This window comes from Mesoplodon densirostris, chromosome 16 (assembly GCF_025265405.1).
Source record: "Mesoplodon densirostris isolate mMesDen1 chromosome 16, mMesDen1 primary haplotype, whole genome shotgun sequence".
NCBI lineage: Eukaryota > Metazoa > Chordata > Mammalia > Artiodactyla > Ziphiidae > Mesoplodon > Mesoplodon densirostris.
Window position 1 is genome coordinate 38,797,841 of NC_082676.1, and position 24,336 is coordinate 38,822,176.

General features: G+C 51.9%; 2 protein-coding genes across 8 annotated transcripts in view; both read left to right on the forward strand.

Annotated features, from left to right (window-relative positions):
* Positions 1–1,790, forward strand: part of GTF2I (general transcription factor IIi) — a 103,853-nt gene extending 102,063 nt beyond the window's left edge. For 2 of the 7 annotated variants that reach the window (XM_060079525.1, XM_060079526.1), the window contains exon 34: positions 4–1,790. The gene's annotated coding sequence lies outside the window, so the exon portion shown is untranslated. The remainder of the gene's footprint in view (positions 1–3) is intronic. The other 5 variants (XM_060079522.1, XM_060079523.1, XM_060079527.1 and 2 more) reach the window with 4 other exon arrangements.
* Positions 1,791–9,476: 7,686 nt separating this feature from the next.
* NCF1 (neutrophil cytosolic factor 1) lies at positions 9,477–23,928 on the forward strand. The gene is made up of 11 exons (XM_060078003.1): positions 9,477–9,634; positions 14,200–14,280; positions 16,822–16,897; positions 17,049–17,214; positions 18,251–18,306; positions 19,720–19,842; positions 20,322–20,429; positions 21,261–21,378; positions 22,698–22,802; positions 23,352–23,497; positions 23,683–23,928. Exons 1-11 carry the CDS (start codon positions 9,563–9,565, stop codon positions 23,811–23,813), a joined length of 1,182 nt encoding a protein of 393 aa, XP_059933986.1. The 5' UTR covers positions 9,477–9,562; the 3' UTR covers positions 23,814–23,928.
* Positions 23,929–24,336: the final 408 nt, after the last annotated feature.

Consider the following 24,336-nt stretch of genomic DNA (forward strand, 5'->3'; position numbering starts at 1 on the left):
TAGCTTAAAGTATCAGTGGGTGAGAAGAGCTTTTCGGACCTGTTACTGCCCCAAGCTGTGTAATATACTTGTATAACAGAAATACCTTCTATACAAACCTTTTTTTCTACTTTTAGATAGAAATGTCTACTTTTTCAGCAGTTCTGTGAATTGAATTAAAGAGCAGAGTGACTGTAGATTTGGAATGGCTGGTTTACTTTGGAATGTATTATAAGGATTTTACAGCAGTGCTGGAAAAACGACAGGGAAAATGACAGGGATGAATCTCATCAGATTTTTTACGTATTCAGCAGAGCCTTCAGCTGTGGTGTTTGTTTCCCAATCAAGTGAAGATCTCTCCTACTGGAACATCTCAGCTTCTGCAGTGAAGAAAATACCTGTGATAGTTCAGCTCTTTAGTTTTTCTATTTGAAAAATCACCTAATTGATCCTTTTGTTCACGGTTCTCCTTAATGACTGAGTGAACAGTTAGTATCTGTATATTTGACTAAACCTTTTCCTAAGCTCTCTATCATGGTTCATATGTTTTTTATCGTAATTAAAAATCAACCATCTGGATCACCTAACAGCCAGTAAGAGGTCAGTATCTCAGCGTGTGGCTTATCGATGGAGTACAGAGAACCTCTTCCATCCACATTTACTTTTCATCCAAATAAAATGCATGGTGTACCAGAAGTTTCAGATCAGGTATAAGTGTTTGGGCAAGCTGAATGACACTAAAGCCTCACTATCATGTAACCCATTGTGGTGTGGAATTCTTTGGAACACTATTCCAGCTTGGATCAGACTCAAGGGGGTTTCACTGCCTTCATTACTTAACAATTCTACTTGTAACATTGAGGCTCCAGTGTGGGGAGGGGAGGGGTCAGTAAGCTGATCAGGCGCCCTCTGATATTCTGCGCCATTTGTAGGAGAATCTTACATGTGTTGAGATTTCACAAACAGTAAGAGTTGTAAAATACCAGCTATATGAAAAGCTAGAGTATGTGATGGCATAGAGTTTTCATTAGCTTTATCACAATATTCACGATGGAGAATTATATTACATGGTAGCAGAAATAGGCATTTTTATGTGTTGCTTATATTTTACCTCAAATTGTAGATATAGGGTAATAAATAAAATCCATCCATGCCTTTCACACACTAATTCATTTCTTTTTAAGGTGTTTTCATGACTGTGTGGGGAAACCTTGGGTGGCTCGGCGGAATGCAAGGCGAGGTTAGGTGGGCATGGTCCAGAGGCTCAGTCCCTTGTCAGGACACCACTGCTCACGGTGTGTCTGAGACCGCTGTGCCTCTGGGCTGAGCTGGGGCTGGAGCCCCCAGCTTTTTATCTGTGACATGCCAACTGTATGCAGCATACGCATGATGTTGGAGGTCAGAGTCCCTCCCCAGGTAGAGCCCGTATGTCAGCCCCTCCCCCGTGAAAACCACACACTGGCTCCAGGTCTTCTCTGTCCTCTCCACCATCACCCTCTGCCTCTCTTTTACCCTTACAAGTGTGACCTCAGGGAAAGCCAAACTGGTTTGTTCCTAACTTACCAACCGACATTAGGAGGAGACAGCTGCTGCGGTCGAGTCTCAGGGTTCCTTTCCCGTGTTCTTAAGGTGTTCACAGCCTTGCTGCCTCCACCCACGCTTCCCATCCCAGCCACTGGAGAACCGTAGTCATCCAAAGGCTGCTGTTAAAAGGAGTTAAGCTTGTGCATGTAACTCTTTAACAAAAAGTTTGCGGGAGCACAGACTTACAAGGAGATCTGTTTCCCAGTGTAAGTGTATACATCCAGTATGAAAATTCTGTATATATGCATACACACGTCTTTTGTTTTTATATATACTATTAGAAAGCTTTTTTAAAAAAAAATATATAAAGTTTCTTAACGTCTAGCAAGTGCATCCGTTTCTGTACTGTGGACAACAGCACAGAACCAGTGCTGCGTCCTCCTTGTGGTGATACGCAAAAGGTTTAAGAATGCTGTCCTGTCCCATTCTGCCTCTCCTCTAAACAGGCTTATTGGTTCCTTTAAGAAATGTTGAACCTCAGGCAAGGGGTGCTGTTCCTGCATCTGTCTTTGAGTGGAAGAGCCTGGAGGTGGAATAAGTCATTTTTATTTATTAACTCACTGTCGTTTTAACATACCTCATTAACTCTCTGCTTCCCACAGTCGGGTATCTCAGTAAAGCCTTCCGTAGGACAGCATTGTTTCCTGGTGAGGTGACTGCCTTAGCAATTTGCCTCCTTACCTGCGATGGTCAGATTAGCCGTGGTTTCAGCATCATGGGCTTGTTTTAAAATGGCTGGAGTGTCGCCCTGGCCTGCTCATTCGGAGCCCGGGAACCGTGTACAAGACAAGCCTTCCACCGCCTGTGTTAGTGAACAGGTGGTGCATTCAGAAATGAGACAGTTGATAGATAGCGTGATTCTTCAGGGGGTGAGGGGTGTTAAAACTTGGCCACCAAGGTCTTCACTAGATCAGTAAGGACCGGACTGAAAAACAAATGACAGGTTACATAGGTCTCATCAGTAATTCTAATGTGTTTCTGGAACACATCCTGATTCCATGATAGTGATGGTTAAACCTTATTTTACCAGGAAGTGCAGCAGAATGACTGGGAACATAGGCCTTGTGACCAAATCCAAGCTCTGCTTCTGGACAGCTGTTATCTTCAGTAAATTGCCGACAGAAAAACGGTAGAACCAAAGAAATGTGTCCATCGCAGGATTGTATGAGTTAAACCCCGTTTGGTGGAGTTGGGCCAAGTGCTAACGACCCCGTGCCCAGCTCTGGGCCTTGGGTGGCGGGGAGAGCCGAGCTCTGTTCACGGGGCAGCCTCTGCCCTTGGGCAGTTGGCGGAGCTACTGTGGGCATGGCTGTCGGCAGTGCTGAGAGAAATCTCTGCATTTGCCCAGCCTGCCACCACTCAGACTGTGCAAGTGCACGTAAACTTACCCTGTTGAGCAGTCAGCACATCCTCAGAGACCTTTTTATCTTTTCATTGATCTAAATCATCTGTGATGCAGGAAGTGAGGTTAGGCTTATTCACTGTGCATTCACGCCCTATGCCCAGGTCACCTTGGGATTTGAGAGATGAGGAAATAAAGACAAGAAATCAAGTCATTGGCACAGTCTTACCTCCGAGACTGAGGGACGAGACTGGGCCCGGGTCTGTAGCGCCCAGTGTCGCCAGGACAGAGCTCCCTACTATGGCAGCCCCTTTGAAGTAGGCTGGCTATGTGAGCATCCTCCAGCTTCATTTCTGCCTTTTCTCTTTCCTCCCCCAACAGGAACCGGAAAGGTCCGTTGGAGAGGGAGATTGAGAGACCAGACCCCTCCAGTTTCCACACCCCAAGCCCCAGTCTAAATAAACTCAAGATCCTGGTTGGCTTAACCATTAGTGGACAGGTAACTGTCACAATCTGGTCTCACCTTGCTAAGTGGAAGCCCCACTTTCTGGACTATGTATTTTGAAAGATGTGGTGGTCTCCCAGAGATGCCTCGGTTTCCCTATGATAGGGAAGAAGAGGGAGACAGGACGTGGGGATTGAGGCAGTCTCTGAGGTCCCTGTTCTACTCAGCCCTGAGTCCAGTAGGATGAGCACAAGTGGGGCTGTGTAGCCTTCTGGTTAGACCACCGTAGAGTTGCTCTCCAACCTCTGCAGTTTGGGTTCTGTTTTACTCCACTACCTACTAAAGGGATGGTAAGCTTTCTGTACTTCCCCTCATGGCTGCCAGCTTTCTTGGCTCAAAAGGCAGATAGGAAAGCGGCTTGTAGCAGGTTGTTGAAATCACAAGTCCTCAGGGTATGGTGGCCCCGTTGACAAGTCACAGTGGGTGGACCTAGCTGCTGCTCCAGAGGGGCTTTTTAACCCCGGGTGCTGGGTGAACAACAGCAAAGCTCCTTGGCTTCCCAGCTCCCCTACTCTGGTCAACAATGGTCTTGTGTGTCACCTCCCTCCTGTCCTGTCCTGTCCGACCCCCGACCCCCAACCCCCTGTACCTTGTGGTTTTATTTTGAGGAAGTATCAGGAAAGGTAGCACTGAAAACAAGCTATGATACAATGCCCATTTGTAAGTGTTTCCTGCCGGGTTTCCTTCTCAGAAGCAAGAGCAGGTGGTTGATGGGCCTTTTGCAGCATCAACTTCATGCATGATCTCAGGATGCCTGTTTAAAACCCACAGTGCCTCCAGTTGTAGAAAGCAAATAATGACCCTCACCAAAGACCATGTGCTTGGCAGTGACTGGGGGAACCTAGTAAGAGCTGTTCCCACTTGAGTAGCCCCGACTCATTTACTGAACGAGCCCCAACCAGAGGCAGCAGAAGAGAAAGCCCACCTCCAAGGCTCCTAAGAAGATTTAGATAAATCCTGAAAGGATCTATAGATCTGCATGCTCTGTAATTTAGACAAACTTCTCCCTGACAACGACCCATCTATCAATATATCCTCTAGGAAAAACCCCTAATGAAAGATAGCAAGTGCAGGTTTCCAGAATGGCAAGGTCAGAGCAGGCACCCTATGGCATGTGGTCAAAAAGCCGTAGCAAGTGTTGGCTCTTGTTGGCCTTCAGAAGAGGAGCTTTCTGTCTCAGGGGAGTGGCATCATTACCCTGGTGCTTGAGGCAAGATGGGGCCCTGCCAGGAACCTTTGTAAGCAAACCATCTGTCTACAGGTGACCAGCCCCTCACCCCAGGCCTGTGCATCTTTACTGTTCGGCACCCCCTGGGCAGTAGCAGAGGTACTGAGCCCTGGGCAGGTCCCAGACGGACTTCATGCTGCCGCCAGCTTGCTCCTCTGCACTGTGTCTGGGCTGGGGAGATGTGGAAATGGCAGCCCAGCCCTGGTGACTGGATTTAGGCGGGAGTTCTCATTACTGGAATTAGCTTCAAGCTCTAGACAGATCACCACAAAACCCCCTGAGGCGGCAGCCTGCTGCTGGATTTACCCTTGATGGTTGGTCGGTGAACTTCAAATAGCTCTCACCACGTGACACATCAGGCCCCAGGGAGGAAGTGGGGCGGGAGGGCGGGCACAGGCAGTCCCTGGGGGCCAGCGTTGGGCTCCTGGCTTTGGAGTGGGACCAGCTTGCAGAGTTCCTGTCCGTCTGGCATTTGTTAAGGGCTCTCTTGGTGTCAGGACCCCTGCCAGACGCCAGAGTGCAGAGGGGATAGCCCCAGCCCTGCCCCCCAGAACAAATTGCTGTCCATGCCCTTAGCTGCTTTCTTCCCCAGCCTGGTCTGGGAAGTCCCCATCCCACGCCCACAGCTCCAGGCACTACTGAGCTCTCTCAGGGCCAGGCCAGGGGCTTCGCAGCGCGCTGACGGCTCCCCGTGATGGCTGCCGCAGAGAGCACAAGCCTGACCTGGGGTCTGAGGCTTGCACGCCCCAGCAGCCTGGAGTGCCAGCTCTCATCCGTGTGACACTTCCCTCCTTAAAGGCCCGGTTTAAACAGCAAGAAACTGCCTCGGACCTCCCTAAATCCTCCGAACAGTCCACAGAGTAGGTACGGTTACTAATGCCATTTTACAGGTGAAAAGTACAGGCCCGGAGCTTGCCCAACAGCCCTGAATGGGAGGAGGTCAGTGTGGGTTGGGTTCCGGGCCGTGTGCTCATAGCCAGCGGTTGGCGTGTACGTGGCCTCCTACAGACCAAAGGCTCAGTCTCATTCCTGTGCATGTCCAGCACTGGAGCCCTCACTCCTGTGTCCCTAGGCCAAGGACTGGACATCAGTGTCATCAGGCCCAGGGGAGAAGGAATTCCCACGTGTGGCTTGGGTATGTCCTAAGCCCCGGTCCTGAGTGCAGGCTCCCGGTTCTCTTCTGATGAGGCCTCGAGGTCCATCCCTGACCCAGCCCGAGCCCGCTCCTGGCCTGATTTGCTAAGAAAGGGAGGCAGGTTGTGCGTGGCCGACATTTCCATGCAGACCCCTGCTTGCCCTCAGAGCCCCCGCACAGCCAGCCTCACCGCCGAGGGCGCCCTTAGCCTACCGGCCAGCAGCGGCCCAGGGCCCCTCCTCCTCCAGGCGCCAGGCGAGAACTGCCTAGCTGGGGACCAGCGGGAGGGGCTTAATTTAGACTTGGGAAGGAGCATTCCCGTGGCCAGGGCTGCTTTGTTCCCATCCTGGGAAGCCTGACAGGAGATCCCAGAGGGCACTGCCTGGGCCTCAGGCCCTCAGGCCAAACCTTTCTCCATGTAGCCTGTCTCCAAGGCCCAGCCTTGGGGATCTCCTGGTTGAGGAACTGCCCAGCCCTGTCCATCTGAGGAAGGCGGCATCTGGAGAGGCCAAGGTCTTTGGGCCAGACTGGGAAGCCCTGCTTCCCGTCCAGTCTGGCCTGTTGCGAGAATCTCCCTCTTTGGGGCGTTTGCACAGTCTGGCTCCTCATTCGTGAACCCCAGTCATTCACTCACTCAGGGGAGCCAGTGGTTAAGAGCGTGGGTCCAGGACTTCCCTGGTGGCGCAGTGGTTGAGAGTCTGCCTGCCAATGCAGGGGACACGGATCCAAGCCCTGGTCCGGGAAGATCCCACATGCCGCAGAGCATCTAAGCCCGTGCACCACAACTACTGAGCCCACACGCCACAACTACTGAGGCCCGCGTGCCTGGAGCCCGTGCTCCGCCATGAGAGAAGCCACCGCAATGAGAACTGTGCACTGCAATGAAGAGTAGTCCCCGGTCGCGCACAGCAACAAAGACCCAACGCAGCCAAAAAAAAAAAAAAAAAAAGAGCGTGGGTCCGGGGTCCAGACTGCCTAGGTCAAGACCCAGCTTTTTGCTTACCAGTGGTGGCAACCTATTTACCTCTCTGTGCCTCAGTTTTCCCATCTATAAAGTAGGGGAAATAACAGTACCTACCTGATAGTCGCATTGTGAGGATAAGATGTGATCCTAAATATAAAGCACTCCTGACCCAGGCTAAGTCCTTTGTTAGCACTCAATGGGAAGTGGGGGGGGATTCTGGGGGCTCTGGTATTCATCTAATACCTGGGTGATGGGTAACGAGATATCTATAATGTTAGCTAAAATTTTATGTTTAAACTTCATTTTTCTGTAGTTTTCTATAATTTCACAATTTGAAAGTTCTAAAATTTTTAAGTTTGTATCCCCCCCCAAAACAAACTTATTTGTTAATTATCTCCAGTTTTGTTCACTTTTTAAAATTAAGCATTTGGTCACTCACTTGTTTCATCCATGCATTCAAGTAAATCTATCTCATCCCAACAAAAGGCTATGAGCCCGCTTAGGGAGGTCCTTACAAGGTAAATACGAGTTCTTAGCACTTCATGCTTTGGACGCCTGCACTCTGCCTGGGCGCGGTAAGGAGCAAGGCGACGTTTGGGGAGACCACAGGAGGGAAGTGGAGAGGTAGCAGCTGATGGCTTGGGCCGCTGAGTTGTGTCTGGTGTCTGCAGGACAGAGCAGCCTGGCTGGGCAATTATGCAAGAGTGGAAAGACCGCTGAGAAGAAGGGAAGGAAGTGCCGGGGCATGGAGGTGTGTGGGGGGGTGGGTACCACTGCAGCCAGCCCCACCAGCCACTTCCTCTACCCTTCCCAGGTGAGCCAATGCTGCAAGTCTGACCTCTGTGTGGGGGCCGCAAGGCAGCACTACATGGGACAGGGAAGACCAGAGACAAGCTGAGCATCCCTCAGGGAGGGGGCATTTAGTGAGTAATGAAAGGACAGCCACTCAGCCGTGAGCCAAGGGCCTTGTGCTGCAGGGGCCACTGATGTGGGATTAAGTGAGGAACTGGCATCCATCATGTGATCCCACTCAATGTTCTTTGCTTTCAGCTTTCTTTTGAGGTACAACACACCCACAAAAAAGGGCCGTGCATGAAACTGACGTGTCTGGGGCTGGGTTAATTTTCAGAAAGTGAGTGCACTTGTGGAAATGGCATCCTTATCAACAGAGCAAATCACCTGCCGCCTCCTACTTGCCTCCACTCACTGCTGCCCCGCCCCACCCCACCCCCGCGCTGGAGGTCACCCTGGCTTCCAACCCCACTGACTGGCATGGGCAGTTTTTGAGCTTGGTGTCAATGGCATTCTGCAGAAGGTGTGTTTTGTGTCTGCCTTCTCTATCCCCGCATTGTGTCTGGAAGGTTCACCCATGTTGTGTGCGGCAGTTCCTACCCATTGCTGAGTAGTGCATCATCCTTCTGTGCAGGGAGATCCTAGATGTGTAAATGGAAATGATCAGAGGAAGGACTTGCAAGGCTGGTCACACCCAGGGCTGGTGACCTCAGGGTGATCGGGGAGCAGCAGTGACCAGAGGGGACCTGCCAAGCAGATCTTTCAGAGCACAGGAGATGGACGCCGGGCTTCCTAGATAAAATCCCCTGCCGGAGATCAACCCTCACCCCTGGTGGTCCAGGGGGACCTGTGGCTCTCAGAGTGTTCCCAGTGCTGATGGCCTTTGCCATCATCTCTCCATCTTGGAATCTGGGGATCTGGGCCAAAAACTGGCCCTGCCCACCTGAGCCTGCAGCTAAACTGCCTGGGTCTGAGGCCACTTGCTGCATGACCTTGAACCAGCTCTATAACCTCTGAGACCCCCAGGCCCCCGCATCTACCTGGCCAAGCACCCCAGGCTTTAGTGAGAGTGGCCCCAGCCTCTCCCCCAGCAAGCCGCTGTCCTCCTCACCCCTCCATCCCAAATCCCCTTCTCCCCCTTCTCAGCGGAGCTGGGAGTCCCCTTTCACTCAGGAGGAAACCACGTCTGCTCTGAGCGGCCATTCTTTGATCAGGATTTGAACGCGGTTCTGCCCACCAAAAACAAGTCTGCTCCGCTGCCCCTGCCCTCAGCCACAGTCACCCGGGATGTACACCTGAGGCTTGCACACGCTCCCCTGGAAGATTCATTCCGTCAATCACTTCGCGAGTGATGCAGTTACTATCCGAATACTTACAGAGGGCCCACTGTGTGCCAGGCACCAGCTCTAGGGGTTGGGGCCAGAGCCCTTGTCAAAACAGGCCAAACCCTTCTTTCATGGGGCTCACATTCTGGTAGGGAAAGACACTGTAAAAATAAAAATAGTGATGAGTGGTCTGAAAAAAAAAAAAAAAAGGAAAGGGGTGGGGTCCTCATGAAGTTTTGCTATTTTATGTGAAGTTTATATCAAGGACGGCCTCTCAGAGGAGGTGCCCTTTGAGCAGAAACCTGTAGAAGATGAGGGTGGAAGTTACAGGTGTGTGGGAGACGGGCCAGGTGGAATGGCTTGTGCAAAAGCCCTGAGATGGGAGCACCTGGAACAGAGGGGCCAGCGTGGCTGGCTCAGAGGAGGCAGGAGGAGAGAGCTGGGAGTCGGGCAACCCTCCTGTGGGCCACGGAGAGGACAAATGACGGGCGTGTCCTCGCACAACTGCGTGCGTGGGGCTACCCATGTCCGCACCACGGGAACCCGAGGAAGCCCAGAAACTGAAAGAAGAAGCAAAGCCCTATCTGCACGCTCCCCGCCCCCTCCTGCCCGCGGCCCCGCCGCGAAAGAGGCGACTTCCTTTTTCCAGCCTATTTAAGTCCCAGCCCGCAGCGCCCCGGAGAAGAGGGGGCCGCACGCAGCTCAGCCATGGGGGACCCCTTCATTCGCCACATCGCCCTCCTGGGCTTCGAGAAGCGCTTCGTCCCCAGCCAGCACTACGTGAGTACCGGCCTGAGGCGCCCTGCGCGTGGGGACAGGACTGGCGGGGCGCAGGTGCCGGTCCCCGCGCAGCCCCGGGACTCCCGGCCCGAGACGCGGGCGGCCGAGGGGTAAGGGCGCGGGGTCGCGGCCCAGGCTCCCCGGCTCTGGGCCTCAGGCCGCCCGCCGGGGCCGCAGTCGATGTGCGCCCTTCAAAAGATGCGCGCCACCACCCGGGCCCTCGGTGCAAGGACAGCGGCTTGGCCCCCGGCCCCCGCCCGCCCATCCCACGCCCCGTTTCCCGCCCCAGCCCGGCGTCCCCTCTCCACGCCCGGCAAGTGTCCCCGCCGCCCCTCTGGGAAGGGTCCTCGGGAGGGCGCGCTGGTGGCGATCAGTTACACTAGAGTCGTGACCCCTCCTGTAGGGTGAAACCACCACAGGGACCAGAGGAGTCCCCCCTCCTGCCCTGGGGGAGCTGGAGGAGTGCAGGCCCAGGCATGGCCACCCCATCACGGGGTCCCCAAACCCAGAGGAAGGCCACGGAGGGATCCAGTTAGTAAATTGGCACTTGTATGACACTTTTAGTGTATGTGCCAAGACCCTTCTTTTTTAACTTTTAATTTTGAAATAACTTCAAATTTACAGAAATGTCCCAAAAAGTACCAATAACTCCAATATTCCTTCACCCACATTTCCTCTCTCCTCTCACTCTCTGTCTCTCCCCCTCTCTTTGTCCCTCCTGCTTTCTCTCTCTCTGAATATACATTTTCTGAATCATTTGAGAGTTATTTGGAGACACTGTTTGTTTACCTCTAAATATTTATTACAGGTGTGTATTTCTTAAAATCAAGGGCATTCTTTTACATAACCAAAGGTGTTAAAATGAGGAAATCAACACTGATAAAACACTGTTATGCAACCCACAGACTTTATTCGGATTTTACCAATTGTCCTCTTGTCCCTCCGTAGGAAAATTTTTTCAGGTCAAGGATCCAATCCAAGATCACACAAATTAAAACAAATGAACAAAAACTATCCAGGATCACCTGTTGCATCTGAGTTGTCATGTCTCTTTGGGATTCTTTAAATCCAGATCAGTCTTAATCAGTCTTTGTCCTCAACTTTGACTTTTTGAAGAGATGGGGCCAGTTATTTTGCAGAACACCCCTCGATTTGGGTGTGTCTGATATTTTGTTAGATCTTGGTAATGCAGGAACACCCCAGAAGTATTGATATGTTCTTTTCATTGATCCTATCAGGTGGCAGGTGATTTTGATTTGTTCCTTTATTGGTGATGTTAACTTTGATCACTGAGTCCTGGATGTGTCCTCCAAGTTTCTCTGCTGTAAAGTTACTATTTTCCCCTTTGTAATTAATAACTAAACTGTGGGGAGGTTATGTAAAGCTATGTGAGTATCCTGTGCCTTATAGTACCTGTATGACTCTTGCCTGAACCACATTACTATAATGATTGCCAAATAATGATTTTTAAACTCTACTGGTCCTTCTGCATTTATTAGTTAACATTTTCCTATCTAATTTTTAGAACATTTTCCTGTGTCTTCCCTTCTTCCTTATTTATGTCAGTATGGATCCATGGATTCCTGTTTTATTCAGTGAGTTATAATCCAATACCATCATTACTTATTTTGATGCTCAGAATGTCCCAGATTTGGTGACTGGGAGCTCCTTCAGGCTGGCTTCTGTACTTTTTTTTTTTTGCGCGGGTCTCTCACTGCTGTGGCCTCTCCCATTGTGGAGCACAGGCTCCGGATGCACAGGCCTAGCGGCCACAGCTCACGGGCCCAGCCGCTCCACAGCATGCGGGATCCTCCTGGACCAGGGCACGAACCCGCGCCTGCTGCATGGGCAGGTGGACTCTCAACCACTGCGCCACGAGGGAAGCCCTGTACTTTTTTTTTTTTTAATATATCCTGTCATTCTTTTTTGGGGGGGCACGGACAGGGCACCTGGGTACATTCTTATGGCACAAAGTGGGCCAGCTTAACTTGGACTTTCCCAGCCCTAGTCCTGGACTCAACCATTTCACTAAAGAGCCCTGGTTCTTTTTAGTGGGAGTGATATTAGAACCCAAGATCTGGAAGCTAGGTGTGCTCATTGCCATCAAGGTGTCATGGCTCATGACTGCCTTTCCAGTGGACAGACTGGAGGAAATAGCTATTTCATATCATCCTTGCTTCTCATCACTTTATGTTTGTAGCTCCTTTTTCTCACTGCAGGAACCCTGGCTCCCAATGAGATCAGTATATTCACTCTTCTGCTCAATTCTAAAATACACATAAACTTGTTTCAGAATAATTACACCCACGCCACTATTAACAATAAACCTACTAACCTATTAATTCAAATTTAAGTTTTCTTTGCAGTTTTTTTGGTCCTTTTGGACTGAGAATACTGAAAGTGCTGCAACTAAAAGCTACTTGGATTCTTTTCCATTCTCCTTTAATATTTAGGTTATTACCCATTTTATATGTAGTTAAGTTCATTTGTTTCTGTTTGTTTCCAACTTTAAAGTTAAAAAAATCCTTGTTGATTTTACTTCTAAATATATAAAATATTAGCAAGTTCACCCTTTTAAAGTGCACTATGGTTTTGGGTATATTTAAAGTTCTTCAACTATCACAACTATCTAATTTTTAGAACATTTTTATCATCCCCATTGGTAGCTATTCTTTTTATTCCCCAAGATTTTATTCTGAGAAATTTCAAATATACAGCAAAGTTGAAAAAAATTTTACAGCAAAACAAAACCAAACAAAAAACCCAACCAGGGACCTCTCTGGTGGTGCAGTAGTTAAGAATCTGCCTGCCAATGCAGGGGACACAGGTTCAAGCCCTGGTCCCGGAAGATCCCACATGCTGCAGAGCAACTAAGCCTGTGCACCACAACTAACTGAGCCTGCGCTCTAGAGCCCACAAGCCACAACTACTGAGCCCGTGTACTGCAACTACTGAAGCGTCTAGAGCCCATGCTCTGCAACAAGAGAAGCCACCACAATGAGAAGCCTGTGCACTGCAACAAAGAGTAGCCCCCATGCGCCACAACTAGAGAAAACCTGTGCACAGCAATGAAGACTCAACGCAGCCAAAAATAAATAAATTATTAATTAATTAAAAAAAAAAACCAAACCCAACCAGTCACATGCTTACTATCTTGATTATACCATTAACATTTCCTATAGTACTTGCTTTATCATGTATGCATCCATCCATCCATCCACCCATCAATCTATCTTATTTTTGGTGCATTTCAAGGCAAATTACAAACATCAGTACACTGTCCTAAACGTTGGGTTGGCCAAAAAGTTCATTCTGGTTTTCCTTAAGACCTTACAGAAAAACCTGAACGAACGAACCAACCCAATACTTCAGCATGCATATCACAACTAGAGTTCAGTATTTTTCTGTAGTTTTTTTCTCTTTTGATGTAAAATTTATGTAAAATGAAACCCACAAATCTCAGAGGTACATTTGCTGAGATTTGACAGTACATCTCCCTACGTAACCCAAACTCTCATCAAGATGTAGACCATGACCATCACCCCATCTCATGCCCCAGTCATTCCTCCCCATCCCCAGGTTTTTTCCACCTTAAATTAGTTGTGCTTGCTCTAGAATGTCATAGATGTGGAATCATATGTAGCCTTTCATGCCTGGCTTATTTCACTCAGCATAATTTAATGATTTTGAGATTCATCCATGTGATTGCAAGTATCAGTAATTTGTTCTTTTTTGTGGCTGAGTGGTATTCTCCTAACTATTTTTTTGTGGCTGAGTGGTTTTCTCCTAACTATTTTTGCAGGCCTATTTTTCCTTCCTGAGGTTTTTTGTTTTGTTTTTTTCTTGTTTGTTTGTTTTTAAATAATGGCTTTTTTGAGATATATTTCCCATACCATACGATTAACCTATGTGAATTGTACAATTCAGTGGTTTTTAGTATATTCACAGAGTTGCACAACCATCACTACAATTGATTGTAGAAGATTTTCTTCATCACCCATACCCATTAGCAGTCAGACCTCAGCCCCCCTACCCCCAACCCCACCCAGCCCCTGGCAACCACTAATCTACTTTCTGTCTCAATAGATTTGTCTCTTTTGGACATTTTATGTGTGTGTGTGTGGCCACGCACGTGGCTTGTGGGATCTCAATTTCCCGACCAGGGACTGAACCTGGGACCTTCGCAGAGAAAGTGCAGAGTCCCAACCACTGAACCACCAGGGAACTCCCTGGACATTTCATTCAAATGGAACCATACAACATCTTACTGAGTTCTTGTGTTGTCTGAGGCCAGCCCTTTCTGTATCTTACCTTCTGTTAACTCTCATACCAGCCTTAGCAGTGAGATCCTACTTTTACCTCCAGTTTACAGATGAATTTGAGTTAATTTGAGAGAAGTCATCCCTCTTGCCCTGGGGACCATGAACTTGGTGCTCTTTCTATGGGCCAGGTTACCACAAAGAGCATTCTCCATCCCACCCCCAGTCCTGTGGGCTTCCACCATGGGGTGGGGGGCTGCCCAGGTGCATGGCTGAACGAGGTGCCCCACCTCTACCACCCCCCAGGTCTACATGTTCCTGGTGAAGTGGCAGGACCTGTCTGAGAAGGTGGTCTACCGGCGTTTCACTGAGATCTACGAATTCCATGTGAGTGCCCTGTGTTGGGGGTCCAGGGAGGGGATGCCACACCCAGTCCCAGCTCTGCCCTTTGGGGAGGGGAGCGCTCCAGGTGCTGACCAGGAGCTGAGGAACCCAGAGTCCCCCCATCCCCTCCCAGCCCACAGATAAGGGGGCATTATTCTTTTTAACTTTAAAAAGCACTAAAGCACATTTTATTTTGGTGAAATATACATGACATACATTTACCACTTTACCCATTTTAAGTGTACAAGCCAGTGGCATTACGTACATTCACAATGTCACACAGCCAACACCACCACCCATTTCTGAATATTTCTGTCTTCCCAAACCAAAACTCTGCACCCATTCCACAGGCTCTCAAGGGGGCCGTCTCAAGGGCCCTGCTTGCTCTGTCCCTGCAGGGGACAGCCTGCCAGTGTCCCCACCACAGGTGTCATCCTAGGAGCTTGCTCTTTCACTCACCGTCACTGGCCTGATGAGGACCCCTGGTGGGTTAGGAGGGCGGATAATCTTGACACCCAAGAAACCGGGTCCTCTTGCTTTGTGGGTGCCTGTTATCACCAAGGTTCACATGAGAGAATCCCCCAGGGTTCCCAACACCAGTGGCTGGTTGGACAAGATTGGGGGTGGTCATCGGGGGTCACAGTGCACACAGTGCTGGGTCCTGGTCTAAGACAGGGTCATATAGATGGAGGGGCCACAAAAGCCAGATGGGTTCCCCCAGGGCCCACTCCACACGCAGGGCCCTCCTTAACCAGGCAAGGGGCTTCAGGAAGCGTACAGGTTCCTGCACTTCTCTTGTGTGAATTATTTAAAGTGAAATGCAGATAAATGCAAAGAAAACTGTAACCAGCCTTGTACACCCGGCACCTGGAGTCACAGCTGATATCACTGGGCCGTTTGCTATAAGGCGTTTTGTTTGTTTGTTTGTTTTTAAATTCATTTTATTTTTGGCTACGTTGGGTCTTCATTGCTTTGCACAGGCTTTCTCTAGTTGTGGGAACGGGGTCTACTCTTCATTGCGGTACGCGGGCTTCTCACTGCAGTGGCTTCTCTTGTTGCAGAGCCCGGGCTCTAGGCACGCCAGCTCAGTAGTTGTGGCTCGAGGGCTCTAGAGCGCAGGCTCAGTAGTTGTGGTGCACGGGCTTAGTTGCTCCGCGGCATGTGGGATCTTCCCGGACCAGGGCTCGAACCTGTGTCCCCTGCATTGGCAGGCAGGTTCTTAACCACTGTGCCACCAGGGAAGCCCTAAGGTGTTTTTAAGATAAGGTGTTTTTAAGATAAAGGAGATAAAACATTACAAAAGCAGTGGAAGTCGCCCTTCATCTCATATCCCTCCCAGCTCCTACCCTGGGTGGCCCCCCCCCACACACACACGCACACGTACACGCACAACACAGAAACAACATGCAGTAGTGTGGAGCCTGCATTTTCTGTAGTGTATATAAATGCCATCAGTGTGCTTTTTGCCTCTTTCTCAATCTTATTACTGTTGCTAGGTTACATTTTTGAGACCAGTCCATGCTGATACTTGGTGGGGCTTCATCTCACCTCTTTAAACTGTTCTGGGTTATTCCATTGTAGGATTAGCTTCTTTTATTAATTGGTCGACTCATTCATTCATCCAACCACTATTTATTGAACACCAACTAAGTACCAGGCACTTTCTACTTAGTGAGAAGGAAGTGCTGCTGAAAGGCATAAAAAACAGATGCAAATCCTTGCCCACCCTAGTAGACCTTATGTTCTAGTTGAGGAGTCAGGATAACAGACAAACAAAAAAATAAGTAACTTACATAGTATGTTAGATGGTCCTTAGAATTACAGAGAAAAATAAAGCAGGGAGGGGAGGTGGGAAGGGAGGGACAAGGAAGGACAGTTGTCAGGGAGGAGGCCTCATTGAAGTGGGATATATCTGAGCAAGGACTTGAAGAAGGAGAAAGAGAGAGAGAGAGAGTGAGCTATTGATCTGTGTGGGGGAAGAATGGGAATCACACGTGCAAAGGCCCTGGGGCAGGAGTGGGCCTGGAGCATTCAAGGGTGGCTGGATCAGAGTGAACAAGGGGAGAGGGGCAGGAGAGGTGAGCAAGGCAGGCAGAGGCAGGTCACATGGTGTCTTGTAGACCAATGCGGAGCCTTTGGCTTCCATTCTGCGTAGCTGAGAGGCAGGGAGGGTTCTGAGCAGAGGAGGGACAGGATGCAACTTAGGTTTTCAGGGGATCCCTCTGCATGGTGGATTGAGGACAGACAAGGGAGGGGGAGGGGGGAGTGACCTAAGGAGGTTATAATAACCAGACCCGGTGGAAGCTCAGACCAGGGTGGTGGCAGCAGGTGTAGTGAGAAGGATCAGATTCTGAATAGATTTGGGGAGCAGAACCAAAAGAATTTGCGGATGGGTTGGATGTGAGGTGGAAGAGAAAGAAGAATCCAGGATGCCACCAGGGGCTTCTAGCCTGAGCAGTTGGAAGGGTATTTAGGTCATGTCCAATTTTGTGTTTTACAGTGCTGTAATAAAACAGATTCCTTCACGTCTGCTTTTCTGTCTAGAAAACCTTAAAGGAGATGTTTCCTATCGAGGCAGGGGACATCAACCCAGAGAACAGGATCATCCCCCACTTGCCAGGTGAGGAGCAGGGCTGAGTCACCTGGGCAGGCTCACCTGTCCCAGCTCCCCTCACCTGCCCTCCGATTGCCCCCTCCACTCCCACCCTCTCCGGACTTGACCTTTCGAGTGTGCTCACTGGTCCTCTGGTGCCCCTCCCTGGTCCGCCCAGCCCCGCGGTGGTTTGATGGGCAGCGGGTGGCCGAGAGCCGCCAGGGCACCCTCACCGAGTACTGCAACTCGCTCATGAACCTGCCTGGCAAGATCTCCCGCTGCCCCCACCTCCTCAACTTCTTCAAGGTGCGCCCTGACGACCTCAAGCTCCCCACGGACAGCCAGTGAGTGGCAGGAGGAGGAAAGGTGGTGGTCAGACCCTTGCCTGGAGGGGGTGGGACTATCCCCATGTTACACAGGAGGAGCCTGAGGCTCAGAGAGGGGAAGTGACTTGCCCAAAGTCACACAGCAGGGAAAGCCAAGGAGGCAGGATTCCAACTCTGGGTACCCCCAGCATCCCTGCCAAGTTTCTACCTGGACCCCTCTGAGCCTCAAGGTGCTGGGGGTCGGGGGGAGGCACTGTGGGCTGGGGGTCTGAGGTCCTAAGTCCTTGTCCTGACTCTGAGACTGCCTGGCCGTGGGACCTGGAGCCTTCTGAAAGCAGCTTCCCTTTCTGTGACCGGGTGGTGAGGGCCAGATGCAGTAGTGGGTGCTGGGGAGAGTGCTTACAAACTGTGAAGTGTGGAGCCCCCGAGAGGACGTGGGGGGCCGATGGCCTCTGGTCCTTCCTGAGCCTCTCTCAGGCTCCTGCCTATCCTTTGTCACCTCATTCTCTGCCTGCCCTCGCCCCAGGGATCTCCTGTGCTCAGGGCCCTGCGTGGACAGCATCGGAGATGCTGATGAGATCTCGCGGGAATGTGTTGCGGAAGGTCCTTCTCTCTGTCCCTCTCTGGTACTGAGCGCTGGGGGAGGCCTGGAGGACAGGGCTGCTGTAGACAGACAGCAGAACTCCAGCCAGTGCATCTGGACCCTTGAACACATCCCCGATCCTGGGCAGGGCAGCTCCCGTTGGCCCCGGGGGTTGGGGGCGCCCACTCCTGTTGGCTTCCCTCTCGAGGCTCCAGCAGAAGGGAGCTGGCCCACGAGCCTTCTCCTTTGGGTCTGCAGGAGGCTGGGGCCCCTCCTCGGGCTGGCTGAGCAGATCCTGTCCTCCTCAAAGCCCTGTCCTCCCAGTCCAGTTGCTACCTTCTCTCTGCGGCGGCCCCCATTTCCCATGTTCCTTCTGGGAACTTTCTTGGCAAGTTCTTCTGTAGGTCTGCCCGGAGCATGCTGTTCCCCAGGGGAAGCTGAGCGTCTAACCCAGACTGTTCTCTGATGCAGGGTGAAAAAGCCAGAGACATACCTGATGCCCAGAGATGGCAAGAGTTACGCTGCAGGTGAGAGGCGGTGGTCAGCCAAGTGAGGTCACCCTAAGGGACTGCTGACATCATCAGGGGCCCTGAGCTCGGTGTGTGCAGGGAAGAGAGCAGGAGGTGAGAGCAGCTGTGAAGGGTCTTGGTGGCTGCACTGAAGTGTTGGCGTCTTTGAGGGTCACTGGTCAGTGAAGGGAGCTGACCTCCATGGCTGCAGCGCCCAGCACAGACCCTGGCTCCCAACAGCGCAGAGGATGTTCTGGCTGAATGGATGAACAGATTTAGGGGCAAAAGTGGCCTTTAGGGGTGACTCAAGGGCATGACAGTACTAGTCTTTATTGCATGATAATTGTTAATAACACTACCTAACATTTATCGAGCACTTACCCTGTGCCAGGCACTATTTTAAATGTTTTCCATGTATTAACTCATGTAATCATCTCTATAATAGTATGAAGTAGGTACAACTGTGCTATTATTCCCATTTTGCAACTGGACAACACTGAGGCTTGATTTAAGTTGAGATTCTTGACAAGGGACAGACAGCTACTAAATGTGGAGCAGGATTTCAGCCAGTCAGTGGGACACACGGTCAAGTACTCTGGGCTACTCAAAGTGTGGTCCAGTGACCAGCAGTGTCTTAGGTCAGGCTGCTATAACAAAGTGTCATAGAGTGGGTGGCTTAAATAGAAGAAATGAATATGAGACATAGTTCTGGAGGCTGGAAGGCTGAGATCAAGTTGTGGGCAGGTTTGGGTTCAGCTGAGGCCTCTCTCCTTGGTTTGCAGATGGCTGCCTTGTTGCTTTGTCCTCACATGGCCTTTCCTCTGTGCATGCAACTCCCTGGTGTCTTTTCCTCTTCCTATAAGGACACTAGTCCTATTGGATCAGGGTCCCAACCTTATGACCTCATTTAACCTTAATCACCTCCTTGAAGGTTTTATGTCCAAATACACTCAGATTCTAAGGTACTGGGGGTTAGGGCTTCAACATATGAATTTGGGGGTGGGGGGACACAATTCAGCCCATAACAGGCAGCAGCAGTATTGCCTGGGGGCTGGTTAGACATGTAGCCTCTCAGGTCCCACCAGAGGCCTATGGTATCAGCACCTATGTTTCAGCAAGATTCCTGGGTGATTTGTGTGCACCTTGAAGTTGAGAAGGGCTGCTTGCTAACCACATCAAATGAGAAGAAGACCATGTGTAAAGTGTGTGACCAGCGTCTGGAACATACTAGGTGCTCAATAAGTGTAGGGCTGTGAAGACTAGCTTGTCTTTGCTGCTTTCCAGTATACAGGGCGTGTCTACCCCTGGCCTGTCTGGAGCTGGGTGGGGATGGATGCCAGTGCCTGTTCAGGTGGCCTACACAGGGCCCACAGGGGAGAGCCAGGACGAGGCGCCCACAATGTCCACTCACCCTGCCCTCTCTCTACCCAGACATCACAGGCCCCATCATCCTGCAGACGTACCGCGCCATCGCTGACTATGAGAAGAGCTCAGGCTCCGAGATGGCTCTGGCCACAGGCGACGTGGTGGATGTCGTGGAGAAGAGCCAGAGTGGTCAGCCTCCCCGCCCTGCCTGGACCGCCCTCCCCTGGTGCCTGGGCCCCCACCAAGGCTATGCCCCTCAGGCAGCCCCAGGCCTCCTCCCCACTTGGCCCACCAGGGGGCTTTGGCTCCTTCAGGGGTCCTGACTGTTCTTCCCACCCTGTGGGTCACCCTCTCTCTGAGAGTGTGCCCCAGGGCAGCTCTGGGGATCTGCACACATTCTGGGCTGTGACTGTGCATCTCTGGGGGTTATATCCAGGCGGACAGGTGAACTTCTCACCATGTGTGTGAAGTAGGTTCTGAGCTGTAGTTCTGTGACCCTATGGGTACTGGTGTGTGTGATTTTGGTGTGGAGTGCGGTGAAGGTGACATTTCTGAGTGTTGGACGCCTGTGTGTCTGTGTCTGAGTGCCCTCACCCACCCCTACCCGCCGATGGCTGAGGGAGGCTCCCAGGCCCGCCCAGACCTACCACCCCATATCCCTGGCACAGGCTGGTGGTTCTGCCAGATGAAGACAAAGCGCGGCTGGGTCCCGGCGTCCTACTTGGAGCCCCTGGACAGTCCTGATGAGGCAGAAGACCCAGAACCCAACTATGCAGGTGCCCCTCCCCTCCTTGGCCTCAGGGGTGGGAGAGAGGGGCAGGATTGAAGAGCCAGAAGTGACTGCTTTGGGGTCAGACATGACTGTGGGCTGGGCAGGAGGGAAGGCAGGGCTGAGACCCTAGGTTAGGTCTAGGTAGGGTAGGAGGTGGTGCCCTTGGTCAGGACAGGGGGAACCAAGAGGTAGAATAGAGGTGAGGGGGATAAGGTCAGCCTGGGACACCGGGTGGCTGCCAGCCTGGGGCTGGGTCCAGTGGGAAGCTGCATGATGAGCCAAACTGAGGCTCAGGAAGGAGGGCTGCCTGGAAGTGGGGGCATCATGGCTGACTAGAATGGAAAAACTGGCAGCCCCTGGGCTGGATGGGTCCCACGTGGGGTTTGAAAAAATTTAGTATTGGTTGCCCGTATTTTGCAATAGAAAGATATTACAATTTTATGTGGATTTATGACTCCTCTTTAAAAATTGGGAAATGCAGCCCCACATGCCCACAGCGGACTGGAGTTGAGTAGCTCAGGTGCCACTGGATGGGCACTCTACCTCCGCACTTCCTGCCTAGCCACTCCTTGTGTGCAGGTGCCTGGCCAGGTCTCTGCAGTCATGGGCGCTCCTGGCCTCTGGTGTGGGTGATGGTGGGTAGGAGTGGGCGAGCTCCTCTGGGTAGAGTAGGCAGAGGGCACAAGTCCAAAGTGTCTCCACGAGGAGTGGGGAGGGCTGGAGGAGAGAGGTCCTGGGCTCCAGCTGGAGGAAGCCCCAGGCCCAGAGAGGAGGGGTGGGGTGGCGAGCCCTGTGCTGGCGGGGGTGCTTCACACTCTGCCCCTCCCCTCTCCAGGTGAGCCCTATGTCACCATCAAAGCCTACACTGCCCTATTGGAGGATGAGATGTCTTTGGAGCAGGGCGAAACCATCGAGGTCATTCATAAGCTCCTGGATGGCTGGTGGGTCATCAGGTAGGAGAGCTGTGCCCTCCCTCCCACTGCACCTGCCCTGAGAGTCAGCCTGGCCTGGGGCTGGGCCTGCGTAGGCTCAGTGCCGACTTGACTGTGTGACTCTGGGTAGGCCACTGCCTCTCTCTGGGCTGTTTCCATTTTGGAAGCAGACTCGTAATAATCCCAGCCTGCCCGTGTCTCAGGGTTCAGTGTCCTTGTCTGAGAGGGCACACCTTTCCTTTGTGACTTGGGGTCACGTCCCCTGACCAGTCCATCTATTCATTCTCCAACAACACAATTAATTGTATTAATTCTTATATTTGATAGCTGCTAGAGCAGACCCTGTCATCCCTTTTCCTTTTAAAATCCTTCATTGCAATTTCCATCTGTTTATTCCTCCAAGTGAACGTAGGAATACTAACTTGTTTTCCTGGTTCTGGGGAAAGCAGAATCCCAGGGTCTTGCACATGATTTCAGAGCCCTGAGTCACAGGGCCCATCCGTGACCCCAGTGAGCTTGTGGCCACAACACCCCCCATCAGCGTGGCCCTTGGCTGGGGACTTTGAGGCAGGATTTCTCAACCTTTTATTTTTTATTTTTAAAGTTTTATTGGTGTATAGTTGCTTTACAGTGTTGTGTTAGCTTCTGCTGTACAGCAAAGTGAATTTGTTTTTTGACCCAAACTCAGTTAACCCCCATTATGCACCCCTGAGACAATATTTGTGAGTCTCCCACCAGCCAAGAAGAATCAGTTTTACAGAGTGAGGTTTGTATTATGCAAAGGCTGTTGTTTTTTTTTTACTACCAAATGTAGTAGTGAGAATGGAAAGAAAAATCTTCTCAACAAATGGTGCCGGAACAACTGGATATCCCTATTGGGGGAAAAAAATGAACCTAGATCCCTGCCTCACACCATACACCTTTATTTGGGACATTTCACAGATTTTACCAAGCACAAAACCCAAAACTAAGAAGCTTTTGGAAGAAAGCATAAGGGAACTTGGTGACCTGGAGGTATGCAGAAGTTTCTTAGGACACAGAAGGCAATCACCATAAAAGAAAAAACTGACAAATACAATATTGCAGATGTTTTATAGCAAACACCTGTCCCTGGGGAGATGGATCTGCTAACTTCCTCCCCCTCCCAGCGTCACAACTGGGAAGGCCTGTGTCGCACTGATGAGGAAACTGAGGCACACAGGTGCAGGATCTGGTGTTGGCTGCCGTGTTTGCAACCTCCCAGCTGCCTTGACCCCCAACTGTTTAGAGGGAGCCTTGACCCCACGTCTGAGGCCCCGCCCCTGCAGCTGCTCAGGCCTCAAGGGCTGCCTCTGTTGCAGGAAAGAAGATGTCACAGGTTACTTCCCATCCATGTACCTGCAACAGGCAGGGCAAGACACAGACCAGGCCCAAAGCCGGATCAAGAGGGGAGCACCGCCCCGCAGGTGAGCAAGAGTCCCCGGGGCAGGGGGGCGGGCTGGGCGGGGCTGAGGAGGGTATACCACGGCTTCCGCCTGTCTGTCCAGGCCCTGGATAGGCAGTGCTGGGGCAGGGGAGATGGTGCAGGGGCGCTCAGCCTGGCGGGGTAGGCAGCACCCTCACTGGATGAAGGCCCCCTCCCACGCTCTGGGGCTGGCACAGGGGCGGTGGGAAAGCAGAGGTGTGAGATGGAGGTGGCGGCTCTGATGCCTAGAGTCCTCGGGATGGCCCGTGAGGGCTGCGGCAGTTCGGAGGGCTTTCCTGGGGAGGGGGTAGGCTGAAGGCTGGTGAGGGGTGTGGGAAATGGGCCTGGGCTCTGAGTCAGGGCAGGGGTCCGCGTCGGTGAGGGGCAGTCGCCTTCATGCCCCGCCCAGGCTGTGCTGGACCCCCCCACCGCGCCTCCTTCCCACTCTCAACCTCCTCGGGCTAGTCTTTGGACTCTAGGGGTGGCCATGAGAGTCCCCTCGGGCAGGGACGCGGGGCGCTGACCAAAGCCCCTGTCCTGCTGCGCCCAGGTCGTCCATCCGCAACGCGCACAGCATCCACCAACAGTCACGCAAGCGCCTCAGCCACGACACCTATCGGCGCAACAGTGTCCGTTTTTTGCAGCAGCACCGCCGCCGGCCGCGGCCGGGGCCCCAGAGCCCAGGGAGGGCGCTGAGTGAGTGAGGGCGGGGACCTGGGGGCGGGCCCTGGGGCGGGCCCTGGGGCGGGCCGGAGGTGAGGAGGGATGTGGCCAGCATCGAGGGTGATGAGAGGCGGGGCCTTGAGGGGTGGGGCCTGAAAGTGAAGAGAGGCGGGGCCGAGCAGGCGGGGTGGGCCTCAGCTGGTGCTGTCCTCCAGCAGAGGAGGAGGAGGAGCCACCCAAGACCGAGCGCCCCAAGCCGCAGCCGGCCGTGCCCCCGAGGCCCAGCGTAGACCTTATCCTGCACCGCTGCAGCGAGAGCACCAAGCGGAAGCTGGCCTCCGCCATCTGAAGCCGCCCCCACATGATGCTCTCCCCACCTCCAGCCCCTATCCCTGTATATACATGTATAGAGCCTGAGGTTTGGCGGCAGACGGCAGGCCCTGGCCCTGCCCCACCTAGCTATTCGCCACCCTTAATAAATGTTGCTTGGAGTGGACTGATGGTTTGCAAAGTCGCGCTGCGGGCTGGGCAACACCCTTGGTATTCCTAGAAATAGGACTGAAGGGTGTGAGCTCTATTGGGGGAAGGTGCAAGAACTGAGGTCCGGCTTCATAATTCTCTGGCCTTGCCCAAGACCAAGTTTGCACAAGACCAAGTGCAAGAGGAAACCCCAGTCCCCTCTGTCTGACAGACTGCCTACTTGAACTCTGGCCTCACTGCAGAAGAGTTCTGAAGAAGAGTAGACACAGTGCATAGTTGGGAGGGGGGGGTGAGCCAGGGCTGTAGGTGACCTTGTGTGTGCACCCTGACTACCAAAAAAAAAATGTAATTTAGGTATAGGGAGACACACCTTAGATGTAAGGACATAACAC